This window comes from Haplochromis burtoni, unplaced genomic scaffold (assembly GCF_018398535.1).
Source record: "Haplochromis burtoni strain Fernald_Lab_line unplaced genomic scaffold, NCSU_Asbu1 Contig_114, whole genome shotgun sequence".
NCBI lineage: Eukaryota > Metazoa > Chordata > Actinopteri > Cichliformes > Cichlidae > Haplochromis > Haplochromis burtoni.
Window position 1 is genome coordinate 30,973 of NW_024582475.1, and position 17,358 is coordinate 48,330.

General features: G+C 39.2%; 1 protein-coding gene and 1 long non-coding RNA gene across 3 annotated transcripts; both read left to right on the forward strand.

Moving 5' to 3' along the window:
- Nucleotides 1-491: 491 nt before the first annotated feature.
- Nucleotides 492-3,761, forward strand: LOC102294270. 2 transcript variants are annotated; one of them, XR_316191.3, is made up of 5 exons: nucleotides 492-712; nucleotides 1,340-1,699; nucleotides 1,883-2,026; nucleotides 2,405-2,466; nucleotides 2,751-3,761. It is a non-coding gene; the product is annotated as an uncharacterized LOC102294270 (long non-coding RNA). The 2 variants fall into 2 exon arrangements; XR_006054713.1 differs by having other exon boundaries at nucleotides 2,405-3,761.
- Nucleotides 3,762-13,276: 9,515 nt separating this feature from the next.
- pex11a (peroxisomal biogenesis factor 11 alpha) lies at nucleotides 13,277-16,810 on the forward strand. The gene is made up of 3 exons (XM_005928667.2): nucleotides 13,277-13,675; nucleotides 13,807-13,922; nucleotides 14,931-16,810. Exons 1-3 carry the CDS (start codon nucleotides 13,620-13,622, stop codon nucleotides 15,497-15,499), a joined length of 741 nt encoding a protein of 246 aa, XP_005928729.1. The 5' UTR covers nucleotides 13,277-13,619; the 3' UTR covers nucleotides 15,500-16,810.
- The last annotated feature ends 548 nt before the right edge of the window (nucleotides 16,811-17,358 follow it).

Genomic DNA, 17,358 nt, shown 5'->3' on the forward strand with positions numbered 1-17,358 from the left:
TGGCGAATCTACAGCTGGAGCATGGTGACACAATCATGAATTACATACTTTGCATAAATGAATCCACAAATCACAGAAATCAAACACATATCTGCTTTCTGGTGTCTTATAACTCCTACATGAGACTACACTTAAAGAAACTTACAGTTATGTAACATCTGCTTTCTCTCCAGTAGCTTTTTTTATTGGTTGCATTTGGAGACGGGACCAAGTTCGTCAACCCATCATGCTTTAACGTGTCATATGAATGCAAGTGTTACTTTTTTAGTAACACACTGTTGAGATAAGATGAAAAACTTTTTTAGTATGCTTGTAACAAAACAAGTGTTTCACAAACCCTTCAAAACACAGTTGCACTTCCTGATTTGGTCGACACAATTTCTGAAGGATGCAGAGTGTACATTTAAAATGAGCAGCACACAAATGTTAGTGTTTTTCGGGGCATTATTTTGTGCTCCATCCAGAGTTTCCCTGTTCATAAAAATCCTTTATTTTCCCTCTTCTCTTGTTCCTCCACAACAGACAGTCGTCTCAGTGAAGCAGCCGTAATAAAAAAACAACAATACACACTTCCCTTCCTCTAACACACCAGCTTTAGCTGTTATTTTTTTAGACAGGAAGTCATTGGAGACAAGCTGAGACATAGAAGATCATCTCTCATACGATAAACTGGAAATGTGGCTGAATCAGTTGGCTCTGGTGTTGCTCACAGGTAAATTTATGATTTCTTAGTGAATACTTTCAGGGTTTGGGTCTGTTAGTCAAAGTTTTTAATTTTTGACATTTTGGTTTAAGATTTTAACTTTTTATTATTCTGAAAGTGAATTTGATTTGCTGTGGTATTTGTGAGTCTTTGATTTAGATGTTTTACTTCATGTGTTTCCTAGTAATGAGTTGCTCTTTTGAGGTCCCATATTTTGGTATGTGATTTTGTTGTTACTGTAGTTTGATAAGCTTTAGTTGTATTGTAGTTTTTTGGTTTTTATAGAGTTTTGGATGCCTGTTTCATATGTTTCTGTTGTAGTGTTAGATCTGAATTCTTGAATTGGATTTAGTTTTAGTTCCTTCGTTGAGGTTGTTATCTGTGTCATGTTCCTCTTGGTTCCTTCTTCTGTCTCAACTGCTTGTGCTTACACAAATGCTCCCTTGTCTGTCTTTATGTTCTTTTTGATTATTTCCTGTTTTACTCGGTTTAACCTGTGTCCTCTGATTCCCATGCACTGTTGTTCTGCTAAAAACTCCACTCTATGACTCAAAATTGATATCTAACACAAATAAAAGAAAAAATTAAAACAGAAAAAACAAAAGGTATAACATTTCTTCTTTTTTCTGTCTACAGTGGTAGCAGCAGCTGTGGGGATATCGGGCCAGACTCACGTATTTCTGGATAAAACCCAGACAAGAGTGATTGTTCCCTCTGGGTCATCTCTGACTTTGCACTGCTGCTTGAGCACAAAGAAATATGAGAGATATCGAGTGTCTTGGTATTTTAGCTCACATGGACCTTCATTCAGCAACTCAGGGAATCTGTGCAGTAAAATAATTAACAAGTTTGCAAACAGTTCCACTGAAGGCAGTGAAAATACACACATTTTATCTGTTGTTAATGAAACATGCAGTGGATGGTACTTTTGCAAAATCACAGGAGAGGTTCCCAGTTTAACAGAAATTCGGAGCAATGGAAAAGAAGTACTGGTTTGTAAGTATTCTTGTAGTGACATTTTACTTTAACTAGCATGTGTGAGCAATGCGCAGAAATGTAATAACTGGTTTAGTTACACATTTTGATACTAATTCATATGCTTTACCCACTAATACTTCAAATAAACTGGCTTACAAAGATTAAATGAATGCTCATCAGAAACTATTATTTTGCCCACAGCAAACATCTTTCAAAGAAGAAGAAGAAGAAAAGGCGCTAAGCCCTGTTCAGGCCGTTCGTGCAGCGTGCCCAAAAAGAAGCGTAAATTTTTTTTGTCGAGCCGTTACAACAGACAACAATCTTGTGGATCAACAGAAGAGCAATGTAAGACTAAGTATCTCTTGTATGTGTATATTTATGTATTTAACTTGTATTTATATTAAACTTATACAATTAGCAGATGCACACTTAGGTTTGTAAGATGCATCTCCTTTCTGCAAGTAACGACAGGAGTGCCAAAGCAGCCAAACATTTGTATCGGTACTTTATTGTTACATGGTTATGTCATAGGTTAGGGTATATTATAATAATTTGAGTTCTGCTATACAGATAAATTTAACTTGCAGTTAGACATAGTAATGAGCAAATTACCTTTTACAGGGAGTGGATTAGTAAAGTGAAGAGTTAGTAAAATTTCACTCTTTTTGTGTAGCAAGTCTAATAGTGAAGAGCCTTTTTTGTGATGTGTATTTGACTTTTCAGCTGTGTGGACAATGGCCAAAAGAAGAGCCTAAACACGTCGATTCAGCTGCAACAGGCCCCAGGTAGCCTATCTAAATACTAATTTACATTACCTTTGTTTCTTTCATTTATAGTGTTCATTACATGTTTGCATTACCCAAAACCAGTAAGCACATCATGCATAAATATTGTTTAAATCTATTGTCTCTCATTTCCTTTTATTCCCCACAGTGGTCACGCATACGTCCTTCAAACGAACTTATATAACTTAATGCCGTCATAATACTGTTTGTTGTGCCACATCTACCTTTCACTATTCACTGCACACAAGATGTTCAAAATCAAATTTTAACCTTGATGTTTTCAGTGATCATCAAGGATCACAGTTCAGCACGCCAGTGAATACTAACTGCCTCCAACCGACACTTCGCTCCTGATAATGTGTACATCTAATTATTAAAAAACATTCTGATTAGGTCGACAGCTCATCAGGAAAGGACAGAAAAACAATAAACAAATCCAATTTACTTCATATACTCAAAGGCTGTCAATGACAAAAAGGAGTAAAACAGAAGCTAAGGACATAAAGGATGCTGTGGCCATTGGGTTTTATCATTTATATTTTTTCTGAATTTTTACCTTCAAATCTTAATATTAATTCAATCTTTTTTATTATATATACATTTTTGTTGTACAATCATTGCAAATTAGAGAATTTTTTAAATCATGAAAGTTTTTTTTCTACAAGAATAAACAGAAATTATTGAAAGTGTCTCTCTTCATCTTTGTGTTTTAAACAATGCAAAATGTCCTGTAATCTTATCATCATGTGCTTGTGATTTTTCTAACAAATGACTGAATTTTATGCATTACCAATGTGAAATCACAACCTAATCTTAATGCAGATGTTTGCACACATACAGTACTGTACATGCAAAAGATGCTTGAAGTGGGGAAACACTTCAAGACATTTTCTCTGTGGGAGGATTGTTCACCTATTTCCAATCCTGATTATGACCGCCACCTCTCATGCCGCCCATATGTCTGTAAAGTCAGTTATGATCTGGGTGTCTGGTTTATGATTATATCAGGCTGCAGTGACTTGACAAAAACTTTTTTTTATGAGTCAGACGTGAATAATAAATTAGACCAAATATAAAATGTAATGAATTATGTGATATAAAAAATGGATTTTCTTTCAGTAACCTGAAAGAAATTTGTTCATCGTGCATTTTTTTAACCATCATACCTTCTTTTTTGTTTTTTGCTTTCTTACACTCAATCTCAGCATGTTCAGTGCTGAATTAAATTAAAACAAATGAAATTGAGACCATAACGCTGCACGGGTCTGAGATTCTGCTCTGTATTAAACTGTCTGCAAACAGCATCTCTGAGTGCTCTCGTTATTGGTGATAGATTCAAATAAAAATTGAAGCAGACCCCTGTGGAGCTCACGTCTTTTCTGCAGTACAAAAGAATAAATAAAGACAAATATTATAGCATACAATAGTAATTATTTTTGTCTTCTGTTATGTACAATCTGTTGAAAATAGTTATTCAGCAAATAGAAAAACACCAGTCGGCCAAAAGATATAATAGAGATATTCAAAATGTATTATTTGAGAATTGTTTAGAGGAAAAATGTTTTTTGACATAACTGTGACTTCATACTGTGGAGGTTAAATTCAAAAACTCATCACTGCAGTCAGATGAATTATTTTATTAATGCCCCATTAGTAGGTGTGCACAAAGTCCCCCTTCATATAGTTTTAAATGTATGCCTGTAGATTAATGAGCTTTTCCTGGTTCTAATTATAGCACAGCAACACCATAGCAACAGCAACAGCATGGCCACAACGTCCTCATATTTCTTGGCCTCCTCATTCATTTCTAAATGCTGTCTTATGGGATTTTAAAGTGAGGATATTACTTTGATGCATGCACTGATTTTATCAATCTAAAACCCTTAATTAGATATCTTATAAAAGTATTTCAAAACTTTGTGGATTCTCTGCCTTGAAGGCACACTTGAAATCCTGTTTGATGCAGATAAACAGGCAGCTCACATGGTTGAGGTTTTGATTAAAAGTCCCAAAGTCACTTGTCTCAACTGAGGTTTTAAAACAGCCCTGTCGTGTGTTTTTTTTCTCCATCTGAATTAATAAAAGAATGACAAGTGTGTTTGAGGGGTTTTTGTGAAAAATGTAAGACTAGAGAGCTGAAGTGTTGACATCACACCCTGAATAACCTCTCACAATATTTTTTTTCCATAAAAGAGACAAACATCTTTACTTCTGAGAACATCGTGAATTCGCAACAACTGTTATTGCAAATCAGAACCTTGGTTATTTTCCACAAATTAAGGCAATGATTACTTTGTCCCAAGTGTCAAAAGTAGCAGTGCTTTGGTCTCTACTGGTTTTTGCATCACTTTTACATCATTCAGCCCTCCTCTCAATTTAGGCATGCAGTCCAAAGAATAAACCACAATTTTATTATTTAAATAAAATCCATTCTTATCTTAACACATGAAATAAACAACATAACATAAATACTCCATACAAAGGCTGTCCTTTTAATACTAGCTGACTTCAAACCTGTAGGTTCTGACTTCTCTTTCAATACTGACCAGAAGGAAGGAGCAGGATTACTTATTTATTTATTTATATTTAACATGAGATGAGTCCACTACTAGGATAAGGATGCTTGGCTGAAAAGCATCAGGATAAGACCTGCATATAACTGGTCTGCACTTATAAAGCGCTTTTTTGACCTTTGCAGTAATACAAAGCATTTTAGATTATGTTTCACATCCAACCACATCTACACACTTACACGACAATGCCACGCATGATGCTTGCTTTCTGTCAGAAGTACCTCAGAGTTCTCCTGATAGCAGGAGAAAGGCACCAGCAGCCCTGTGATTAGTGGACAACCTGGTCCACTGCCTGAGTTGTGGCTACGTTGTGAATGTTTCTTGTAGTCAGCTGATCCTTCAAAATCAGTTCCTGAACTTATTCTACATGTTTAGATTTGTCTTTAAAAAAAAAAAAAAGAATTGCTCGACAATTGTCAATTGCTCGACTACCTAAAAGGGATAAGCAAGTGTCTGTTTTTCCAAGTCATAGATTAACCTTTAATCAATTATGCCAATTTTCAGTTAATATACTGACTATTGTTTGTGATGATTTGTGTGTTTTTAATATTTTCAATATTTTATCTCTTATATTCTTCTTTTGAAAGAGTTTAAATGCATTTTTGTATTTCAGTTCCTCCTGCTGTTGCTTCTAATTCATCTCACGTGCCAGACTGTCTTTATCCTCAAAGCAGTGGAGCATCTCCACACTCCTTGTGTCATTCCTCTTTGTTTCACGTGTCTGATCTCTGCCCCTGTTTTTTTATGCGTCGTTAGTCTTTACGCATTGTTTGGTTCTTTGGATCTCTGGATGGTTCATGGACTCTGTCGTTTTTCCTGCTCCTTATCTACATTTTTGTGCCTGACCTACCTTTGCTTTGTTTAGCAACACTTGGATTTTGGACCTCGCGCCGTGTCTGATCCCTGCATGTGAGACTGCTCTCGCTCTCTTTAACTCTGCTCCTCCTACGTGTGCCTGTGGTGATTTATCAGGATTCATGAGCTGAATGACAACGAATATTGTTGAGCCTTTTTTGTGAAAGAAAATCATTTAGTCCTAATTGGTGACATTAGGTTTATTAAATAAAAATAAATAACTACAGTGAGTTGTTATATGGTGTTAATGACATATTAGTATAAAGTGCAATTAACTGCAGTGTTTTTAGAAAATCAGTTACTGAGGCCATTTTTGAAACCTGTCAAATACAGACATGGTGCATTCATGGTTGTGTCATAAATTACTACTTCATACACAGCAAGTAATAAAAGTGGTTTTCAAATGAATTATTCAGAAAGAAGGGGCCCACAGACAAATCTCTGTCTCAGAAACTCCATAAGTTAAACTTTGCACAGCTCAGAAAGAAAGTCGGTTGGCTTGTGGCTGTATATGAGCCCAGACATCGTCTTTACGTTTCTGCTGCTTGCTTTGAATGGGCTGTCTCCTACTCGGATCTCTAAACTCCTACGCTCATGCTCAACCCCATATCCCCTCAACTCATCTAAAATAAACCCTTTAGCTGTTCCAGGGAGATGTTGCATGTTTGAGGTCGTAGCCCTTTAATCTCAGAAGACTCACCCACACTGTATCCGACCTGCTCTCATCACTGACGCTTTAAAAATTGTTTTCATATCCCTTTATACCTTTATGCCTCTGTGTGCATGGCAGGGCTATAAGTGCACCACACTTAGAAAATGTGTTGTGCTTTTGTTGTTGATCTGGTCTATTGATTGTTTTTCTTCTTACACATAAAAAACTTGGATTCACAGAAAAAGTTCATCTTAACCCAGTTAAGATCGCCTCAATGTAGATATTCTCATGTGTTGTTACTTCCTTGTTTTGCGTCCCTTGGGATGAAACTAAGTATATTTTAAACAAAAAACAATAAATCGAACAGGGATTGGCTGTATGCTTGTTAAAAAATATTTTAAGGTACACTGAGGAAAACTGAGAGTACTTTTATGGCACATAAACATGTCGGGGCGAAATTAAATGTGTGCATGTTTGAAAAAGCACTCACTGAATAGAAACACAGCATGATTCCTGTATTAGTTAAATTAAAAATAATGGTAGTCAAGAAGGAGAAAAAGATGATACATACTTGTAAACAGACCACTCACTAATTAATGGCATCAAAGCAACCAACGTTTTAAATAACTTCCACAGAGAAAGCTACACCGGGGAAGTGATCTACGCACATACAGTCAGAAGTCTTTGTTTTTTAGAGCTTCAGCATTTTGTCTATAAAAAGGTGCAGTAATTACTGATGTGTGTGGTAGGAGCATGACATCAGTTATATTTCCAATCATTTGTTTTGTTTAATTACCAGAATACAATATAATTTACTGCATCTGACACAAGCAGACGTGAAACATCTGGAGAAGCTGTGGAAAGTGCTACTCTACCTGTAACATCATTCAGCATGACCAGTTTGGTGGTGGGTCGGTGATGGTCTTTGGAGGGATATCCACAGACCTCTGCAGGCTAGGCAATGGCACCCTGATATCCATTAGGTATCAAGATTAAAACCTTGGACCCATAGTCAGATGCTACGCCTGTGCAGTGGGTCCTTGATTCCTGGTGCATGACAATGCCCGGCCTCATGTGGTTAGAGTACGCAGGCAGTTCCTGGAGGATGGAGGAACTGATACCATTGACTGGCCCCAACACGACCTAAATTCTATATGACATCTCTGGGACATCATGTCTCAGTCCATAAGATGCCACCAGGTTGCACCTCAATCTCTCAAAAATGTGGTTCAGTGATGCCCAGCTCCAAAACGGGGAGGCAATCACCCAGGACACCATCCGTCATCTCATTATGAGCGGCCCCAGATGTTGTCAGGCATGTTGGAATCATACAAACTACTGAGTTGCTGCAATAAAATCAGTAAAATGTACAAGCCTGCAACATTTTTTTACTTTGATTTTCAGGGTTTCTTTGAATTCAAACCTCTGTAGGTTTATAATTTCCATTTCCATCAAACGATGTGGAATCCTCTCATTCCTAACACGTTACTCAATCAGCATATCAGTATAGATTCTTTCCCACTGATATAAAAACACCCAGCACACCCCTGCGGGCGGTTTATCCTTCAAGCTCGGGTCCTCTACCAGAGGCCTGGGAGCTTGAGGGTCCTGCGCAGTATCTTAGCTGTTCCCAGGACTGCGCTCTTCTGGACAGAGATCTCCGATGTTATTCCCGGGATCTGCTGGAGCCACTCGCCTAGCTTGGGAGTCACCGCACCTAGTGCTCCGATTACCACGGGGACCACCGTTACCTTCACCCTCCACATCCTCTCGAGCTCTTCTCTGAGCCCTTGGTATTTCTCCAGCTTCTCGTGTTCCTTCTTCCTGATATTGCTGTCATTCGGAACCGCTACATCGATCACTACGGCCGTCTTCTTCTGTTTGTCTACCACCACTATGTCCGGTTGGTTAGCCACCACCATTTTGTCCGTCTGTATCTGGAAGTCCCACAGGATCTTAGCTCGGTCATTCTCCACCACCCTTGGGGGCATCTCCCATTTTGACCTCGGGACTTCCAGGTTATACTCGGCACAGATGTTCCTGTACACTATGCCGGCCACTTGGTTATGGCGTTCCATGTATGCCTTGCCTGCTAGCATCTTGCACCCTGCTGTTATGTGCTGGATTGTCTCTGGGGCATCTTTACACAGCCTGCACCTGGGGTCTTGCCTGGTGTGATAGACCCCAGCCTCTATGGATCTTGTACTCAGAGCTTGTTCTTGTGCTGCCATGATTAGTGCCTCTGTGCTGTCTTTCAGTCCAGCTTTGTCCAGCCACTGGTAGGATTTCTGGATATCAGCCACCTCCTCTATCTGCCGGTGGTACATACCGTGCAGGGGCCTGTCCTTCCATGATGGTTCCTCGTCTCCCTCCTCTTTCTTGGGTTTCTGCTGCCTGAGGTATTCACTGAGCACTCGGTCAGTTGGGGCCATCTTCCCAATGTATTCTTGGATGTTCGTTGTCTCATCCTGGACTGTGGTGCTGACACTCACCAGTCCCCGGCCCCCTTCCTTCCGCTTAGCGTACAGCCTCAGGGTGCTGGACTTGGGGTGAAACCCTCCATGCATGGTAAGGAGCTTTCTTGTCTTTATGTCAGTGGCTTCTATCTCCTCCTTTGGCCAGCCTATTACCCCAGCAGGGTACCTGATCACGGGCAGGGCGTACGTGTTGATGGCCCGGATCTTGTTCTTACCATTCAGCTGACTCCTCAGGACTTGCCTGACCCTCTGCAGGTACTTGGTGGTTGCAGCCTTTCTAGCGGCCTCTTCATGGTTCCCATTTGCCTGCGGGATCCCCAGGTACTTGTAACTGTCCTCTATGTCTGCAATGTTGCCTTCTGGTAGTTCAATCCCCTCAGTTCTGACTACCTTCCCTCTCTTTGTTACCATCCGACTACACTTCTCCAGTCCGAACGACATTCCAATGTCATTGCTGTATAGCCTGGTAGTGTGGATCAGTGAATCGATGTCTCGTTCACTCTTGGCATACAGCTTGATGTCATCCATGTACAGGAGGTGGCTGACAACTGCTCCGTTCCGTAGTCGGTATCCGTAGCCAGTCTTGTTAATGATCTCACTGAGGGGGTTCAGGCCTATGCAGAACAGCAGTGGGGACAGAGCATCTCCTTGGTAGATCCCGCACTTGATGGTGACTTGTGCTATGGGCTTGGAGTTGGCCTCTAGTGTTGTACGCCACATCCCCATTGAGTTCCTGATGAAGGCTCTTAGGGTCCCATTGATCTTGTACAATTCTAGGCATTCCAGTATCCAGCTGTGGGGCATTGAGTCATAGGCCTTCTTGTAATCAATCCAGGCAGTGCACAGGTTGGTCAGTCTGGTCTTGCAGTCTCGGCTGACTGTTCTGTCTACCAGTAGCTGGTGTTTTGCGCCTCTGGTATTCTTGCCAATTCCTTTCTGTGTCCCGCTCATGTATTGACCCATGTGCCTGTTCATCTTAGCCGATATGATGCCTGACAGGAGCTTCCATGTAGTACTGAGGCAGGTTATTGGTCGGTAGTTGGAGGGGACCGGTCCCTTCTTGGGGTCCTTGGGGATCAGGACCGTCCGACCTTCGGTTAGCCATTCCGGGTGTCTCTCGTTAACTAGCAGCTGGTTCATTTGTGCTGCCAGACGCTCGTGGAGTGCAGTCAGCTTCTTTAGCCAGTAGCGTGAACCTGTCAGAGGCATATATATATATATATATATATATATATATATATATATATATATATATATATATATATATATATATATATATATTCATTCAATAAAAATATTATTTTAGGACATACAGGATGGGGGGTGAAAAGGGTCACACATTAAAAAGATTTCGTTGTTAATTATACAGCCTCAGACCGCCATGCAGCTTCATGTCCATGCAAATAAGTCCAGTTGATATTTGCAGTACAAAGTGACCTTCTCTACAAAGAGCTGAGGAGATCTGAAATCCCGCATCCGACTCTGATTTTCGTGCACTTTCACAGCAGTGGAATTCAAAGGTGGGCTTTCAGAAAGCTTATACTCTAATTTACATACTGGCTGTGGACAACGCCTTGACACTGGTGGTAATAGTTCAGCACCCTACAATATTACTTCAATATTCTGTTAAGATGTCGCAAGCATAATCCCATCTTTGAATTTTATGCACCTTCAAATTTAATAATATCTTAATAAATCTGTCAGTTGTTTGCCCATCCAGACAGTTTCAGGTGTTGGGGATTCGAGTTAGTGGATGCTGAATCTCTAAAGCTGCTTTGTTTTACCTCTGTTTCCTTTACAGTGTGTGCTGCCTGCTTCACTCAGTCTGTAAGGATCAAGTTGATTACTAACTGTACTTCCTCCAGCGGCCACTTGAAGTTGGCTATATGAATCAGCAGACTACAAAATAAAAATACCAACTTTACAGCATTTAAAAGAATATTTACAGTCGATTAATGAAAACTATTTTGGGCTCCGTGCTTTTTCCATAGTAACTGTGGAGGGTTAAGTTTTTAAAAGTTATCCATGTGGATACTGTGTATGCTGTGGCTTGCATTCACTAATTGGAGTCACTGAACTGAACTTCTCCACCAAGTTTGTGCCGTTGTTGCATTTTTCACCCTTTTTTTAATGGCCTGTCTTAGAAGTGTGTGCTTAAGTATTGATGTGTGAAATTCTAGTATTTTTATTAGGTTGTTATTTAGCACTAATTACCACATATGCGTATCGCCGTCTAACACTGCAGCTTACAATAGCTAACTTTTAACATAGCGGCCTATCCTGTCATCCAAACATGATCGCTTCACAAAATTAACACAGTGATAGTCAAAAAAGCAAACTTTAAGGCGTCACAAACCAGTGGGCGACTTTATTTATTTTTGCATCCATCATTTATATACAGTCTATGGTTCATTTCAAGTATTCAGTTTTTGGTGGATATAGTTGTCTTCATGTTCACCCAGAAAGCTGAGCTCACCGTCTGGGACAAGGCAATGTGAACTGCTTTTGAATTAATATACTGTAGCTGTGCAATTTTGGAATCTGACTATCATAGTTGACAGTTTGGCTGTCCACACTGATTTCCATGCATTTAAAAAAAACGTTAATATATATCTATTGTGTATGGAACTAACTCATTTTATAATCTAAAACATGCAAGTTTAACATATATGCCAAAAAAAACCCCAACACAACAACAACACACTTTTCCACAGCACTTTTCTAGTCAAGTTGAGCATGCAAAGCACTTTCTTACTACAAGCTTCATTAACACAAGTGCTTTATTCTGTGTCTAACCACTTTACCTAACATTCACACTCACTCCAATGGATGCATCAGGGACAACTTGGGGTTCAGTATCTTCCCCAAGGGCACTTTGGCATACACACTAGGGAGCCAGGAGAAGTCTGGTGCAAAATAAAGGCTACTTTTAAGTATAAATATATTAATTTTTTCCCAAAAATTACAAAATGAAAAACTGAAACAACAGATCACAGAGCTGCTTCTTTGCCAATAAACAGAGATTTACTTTTTAGTTCTCTGGGACTTCACTGAAATACTTTTACAGAAATATATGTTCATATTTTCTTGATCTCATCTGATGGGTATCCCTCTGCTGAACAAAGAGGAGGGCATATGCCGCAAGCAATCAAAACCACTAATACCATCAGAGCTTACATTACTGAATACATAACAGAGCCAAGCAGACAGACACACACATACACACACACCAGAGAGGCAGAGTGTAATTATTCAGCACCTCACCAACAGTCAACATGCTGTCAAACTAGAGAGATTAAAAATAAATAAATGCTGTAAACAGTTGCACAGCAGAGGCAAAAAATAATTCCACTCTCCATTAGTATGATGGCAAGTATTTAAGAGCAGTTTCAAGGTTATATCGTTACCTGAAGGTAAGGGCTCTCTCAAAGTCATGATGTGTCTTTTCAAAGTGTGAGACACTACTCCAGCATTTCTTAGGTTTATGATCAAAGAATATTAATCTAATAAAAAAGGCTGCAGTGTCACAGAATCACTTACATGCTCTAGCTTGACCAGCTGTAACATTAAAATGTTTGTGAACACTGATAAATTGTCTGTCTGTATTTATTCTGTTTGCACTCAGGATTGCTGTAACTTCACTTAATTTTGCTTTTTTAAATTCCCTGGTTATGCACTTGGAAGCTAGAATTTTGCAATATCCCTTTTGCCTTTGGCTGACCTTTTGTCAGTGCTACAGCAGTGATGTGGATACTCATGTGTATTTCTGCATAAGAAACATTTGCTGCACATCAATAAGAGGAAAAAAATCTCTTAGAAATAATATATAGTTTTTTTGTATTTTAACTGCTTTTTTGTAACTCAGTTTTTCAAATGACTAGTTAAATCTACCTGGATCTGTGTTAAAAAAAATGAAATGTATTCAACCATGCAAACTGAAAGATTATTTTTTTAATTAATAAATTAGTTTGTTTGAGACTTTCTATTGTGTGTAATGTAGGTTTTTATTCCCCGCTTTATTTATGTATTTATTTATTACATTTGTATTATTATTTTTTTACATTTCTTACATTGTTTATTGCGTATTTATTAAATTTAACTAAAAGCAAATCGTAAAGGACCGTTTTAGTTTTAAATTGTTGGTATTTTTATTGACATACGGTAACAAAACCCTTCAATTTATTACAATTTCTTTTAGTCTTTATTTTTCATTCTTTGGGTTTCACTGTTACCATAGTAACTGATAGTAACGCATTGGTCCGTCCAGAAAATCAGTTCGGCTCTTGGTCCGTTTCTAAAACCATCCGTAGTGAAACAAATAGGTGTTTTTCGGTTGCAATAGTTTGACTGCAGGAAAAGGAGATTGGTTAATTGTAAACGTGGGGTATGGATAAAGTTTGAAAATCAAGATTACCTGATAAATACTTGATAACGAGTTTTACTCATCGGCGTTATATCAGCCTGGCATTGTGTAAGCAGAAGAAAAGTGACTGATGCCGTGCCGACTGTAGCGACAAATTAATGTTAACAGGTTCGACGAGGTGGAAACTTGGCTCAAGCTAACTAGAACAACCTGTACTGGTGTGGTTTAACAGCATGGACCCATTTGTAAAATTCACAAGTCAGAGTCAGGGAAGGGACCGCATATTCAGGTGAGCTTTTCATCGCTTTTGTAACCAGCTCGTACAAACGTTACTTTATTTTCTTGATAAAAACGGGAAAGTTACCGCATGACTGTATCCTTCTAACTTTCCCCCCTTCATCTGCTTCTTGTTTATTTTAGGGCAGCTCAGTATGCTTGTTCACTCGTTGTTTATTTACTTCGAAACAACTCGGACAGAAAGGACCTTGTGGCAAAACTTAAAAGTCTGGAAACCAGCTTGAGCGCTGGACGAAAATGTGAGTAACTGTTGAGGGAGTTAGGAGGCGTTCAGTGGCTGCGGTTAAATTGGATTTCAGTTTCAAATCCACTGTGTGGTTGTCCTAATTTATTGCATTGGTTTCTGTGAACATGGGTGGTTCTAAAAACTGTGATGAATTCAAAGAGCTTGTTTTATTTTTGACCATCAGACAGAAATACAGTTATTCAAACTAAACAAACGCATCATACATTTGGTTAACAAATGACTTGAATCTTGTCTCTCTGTTGAGTTTGTCTATGAGCACTGTATTTCTTCATCATCAAGGCCAGTAATTCTGCCAAGGAGTGCACAAATGGACAATTTTTTTTCTTTTCTTGGCAAACTGTCTACTTAAAACTTAGACAGTGTTGTTCTGTAGCTTTCTCTTTATCTCACTGTAAGCTGGGATAAAATCTGCACCGACTGTTGCTGCAAATGACGGTAATTCTGATAAACGTACCACTCATAGATGTGCTTATTTTAGAATTCATGTGGAATTTGACAAATTTTGTACCTTGACATTTGGTAGCTTTAGTATGAATTAGGAAAAGACTGAAATGAAACAGGCTTTGCATGGAAATTAAGGATATGGCTGTGCCTTAGAGCAGCTTCTTTTGTTATGCCGCAGCTGAGCTGTGTTAAGGCCAAGGCCAAGATCTGTTTGTGCACCAACTAATGATCTCTTTAAGGAACTCTGCTGCCTCTAGGGCTGGCCTGCCTGTCTTTGTGTTTCTGGGTGAAGGGTCATTTATGACTCCCAATTTAAAATGTGATAACGTGTTGTGAAAGGTTCAAAAGTTTAAAATGAAGAGACTGGGGTGAATTGATGTTGTTCCAGTATGTAAACACAGATAGGCAAATAGTGAAAAGATGCTGTAGTTAATCCTCTGTGTACCTTAACTGTATTTCCATCTGTTGTGGGCTGCTATAATGAAGTGTTGACCTGCCATTTCATATTAAATTGATTACTGCTCTAATACCCTTTCATGTCCTCCTCCTTTGTCAGTGCTCAGGCTGGGAAATGCAGCAAATTCCATTGAGGCTGCTAAGCGAACCGTGCAGCTCTCGGACCGAGTGCTGCGCCTGTGCCTTACTGTGGCCAACGTGAGCCGCACCCTCTACTTTATCTGTGACAATGTACTTTGGGCCAAAAGTGTTGGTCTTATCCGCAATATCGACAAGGAACGCTGGAGTTTAAACTCCTTCCGCTTCTACTTCTTCTCATTAGTTATGCATCTCAGCAGAGATGTTTATGCAGTTCTCCAGGTGATGACAAAGAGGTCAAGAGATAAAAACTTTAAACAGAGAATGGATCAGCATCTCACTGAGAATCCTGAAGTAGCTGAAGTTGTCGTCCCTCACCTGGATGGCTTTCTCTTTCTGCTTTTGGAAGCCCTGAAATCACACCCGGACCTTGCCTTGGACTCTGTGAAAAACATCTGTGATCTCTTCATTCCCTTAGATAAGCTTGGTTTATACCAGTCAAATGGGGGAGTGATCGGATTCTGTGGTCTGATATCATCGCTGATTGGGATTGTCACCCTCACACAGCCCAGGCTAAGGATTGCACCGTGATGACACGGGCAAAGTTAAATATTACAAAGCGATTACAGATCAAAGAGTTAATCACGTCAGGTGCGTTCAAGAGGTCGCTGGAACTGTAATGGTGGACAGAGGTTAAAAACAAAACCAGCACATTTTACAATCCCTGAGTCAGTAATAACTAATGGAGTTGCACTCTTTTAGAATTACTGGATTTCTCTGTTTTGCACAATATCTGGAATTAATTTTGAAAGGGAGCAAATCGAGTCGATATAGAAACTTTGTCTATTTGTTGTACTTTAGAACATCCAATGACAGGTACTTTTGTATTCCAGTCTTGCACAACACCAGCTGTTTTACACTGTAGTAGAAAATAAGGGCTACTTAGTGGTTATGAAAAAGAAAAAAACTTACTCTGTCACTTCTAAGTTCACTGTTTTTCTTTTTCTAAACTCTGCTTTGTACTTAAAATGAGGCAAAACTTGCAGCACCAGTTTCAGAGATTTTCTTTGGGTTTTTTTCTTCTGCCGTTGGCTGAACGTGAGTAATTTATAGGATGTATGTTACGAATAGAAGGTGGGTGTGTTTGAAAAATGAATAAAACTATGCAACAATGTTTGTATTATAGAGAGAGTCACCTTTTAAACATTCTAATAAGAACATATCTGTGAATTGAATACTCGAGACACAGAAACTCACCGGTCACTTTGTTAACTAGACGTGTTAAACTTCTCTTTAACGCAAATGTCTAACTCAATGCGTTTAGTTGTGTAGACGTGGTCAAGACGAACTGTACAAGTTGAAACTGACCATTAGAATGGAGAAGAAAGGTGATCTAAGAGTGGCACTCTTTGATTCTGTCATAGCCTTGTGCTTCTATATCTGTTGTTCACAGAGTCAAATACAGGAGTGATTAGCTCCAACAAAATGATGTGAAGTAAATATCCAATGATGCAGTTCTCTGGGGAAAATCCCACTTGGTGCCAGAGACGAGGGGGATGTCCAGACTGCATTGTGCTGATAGGATGGCAATGTTAACTCAAATAACCACTTGTTAAAACCAAAAATTGTCTCTCCCAATGTACAACACATAGACCCTTTTAGCATTTAAGATGGGCTACAGCAGCAGGAAAACACACCAGGTGTAACTCCTGTCAGCTAAGAACAAGAAACTAAGGCTCCAGTTCACACAGTCACAATAGAATTGGGCAAAATTATTCTGGAAAACGCTGTGTTTGAGTCCAGATTTGTCAATTCAGTTCAGTTCAAGGCCTTGAGGCACTTTATACTGTAGGGTAAAGACCCTAAATAACACAGAAGAAACACCAACAATCTGAACCATGAGCAAACACTTTAGTGACAATGGGACATAAAAAAAAAACCCTTTAACAGGAAGAAACCTCACCTACCAGAAACCTGGGCACAAAGACGCCATGTGGAAGAGAACAAAGGATTAATAATATAACTAATGATTAAATGTAGAGTGGTGTATAAATATATATATCAAACATTCAGATGCAGGGTCAGAGTTTGCATAAATAATAAAAACACATGGATTCATCCTGTATTAATGAGGCTGGTGGTGTAACCTACAACCACAGTGTACTCTGATGACTACTTGTAAAATAACATGCCAGGCAGCTCCGAAGGCAAAAGTACGTCTAACCCACTATTCTAAGGAGCTTGGAAAGAAAAGCGTCTGGACTTTTTTAAGTTTCTTGAAGACGTTTAACCTGTAATCCGAGAAGCTTATTCAGTTCTAAGAGCAACTGGTGTACGCGTGGCACAGCAAAGAAGAGCCATCTCAACGGGACAAGACTCAGCTGTTCATCTGCATCTAAAGGACAAACGTCACTCTTTCCTGGATGCCAATGTTCACATTTTGGACAGAG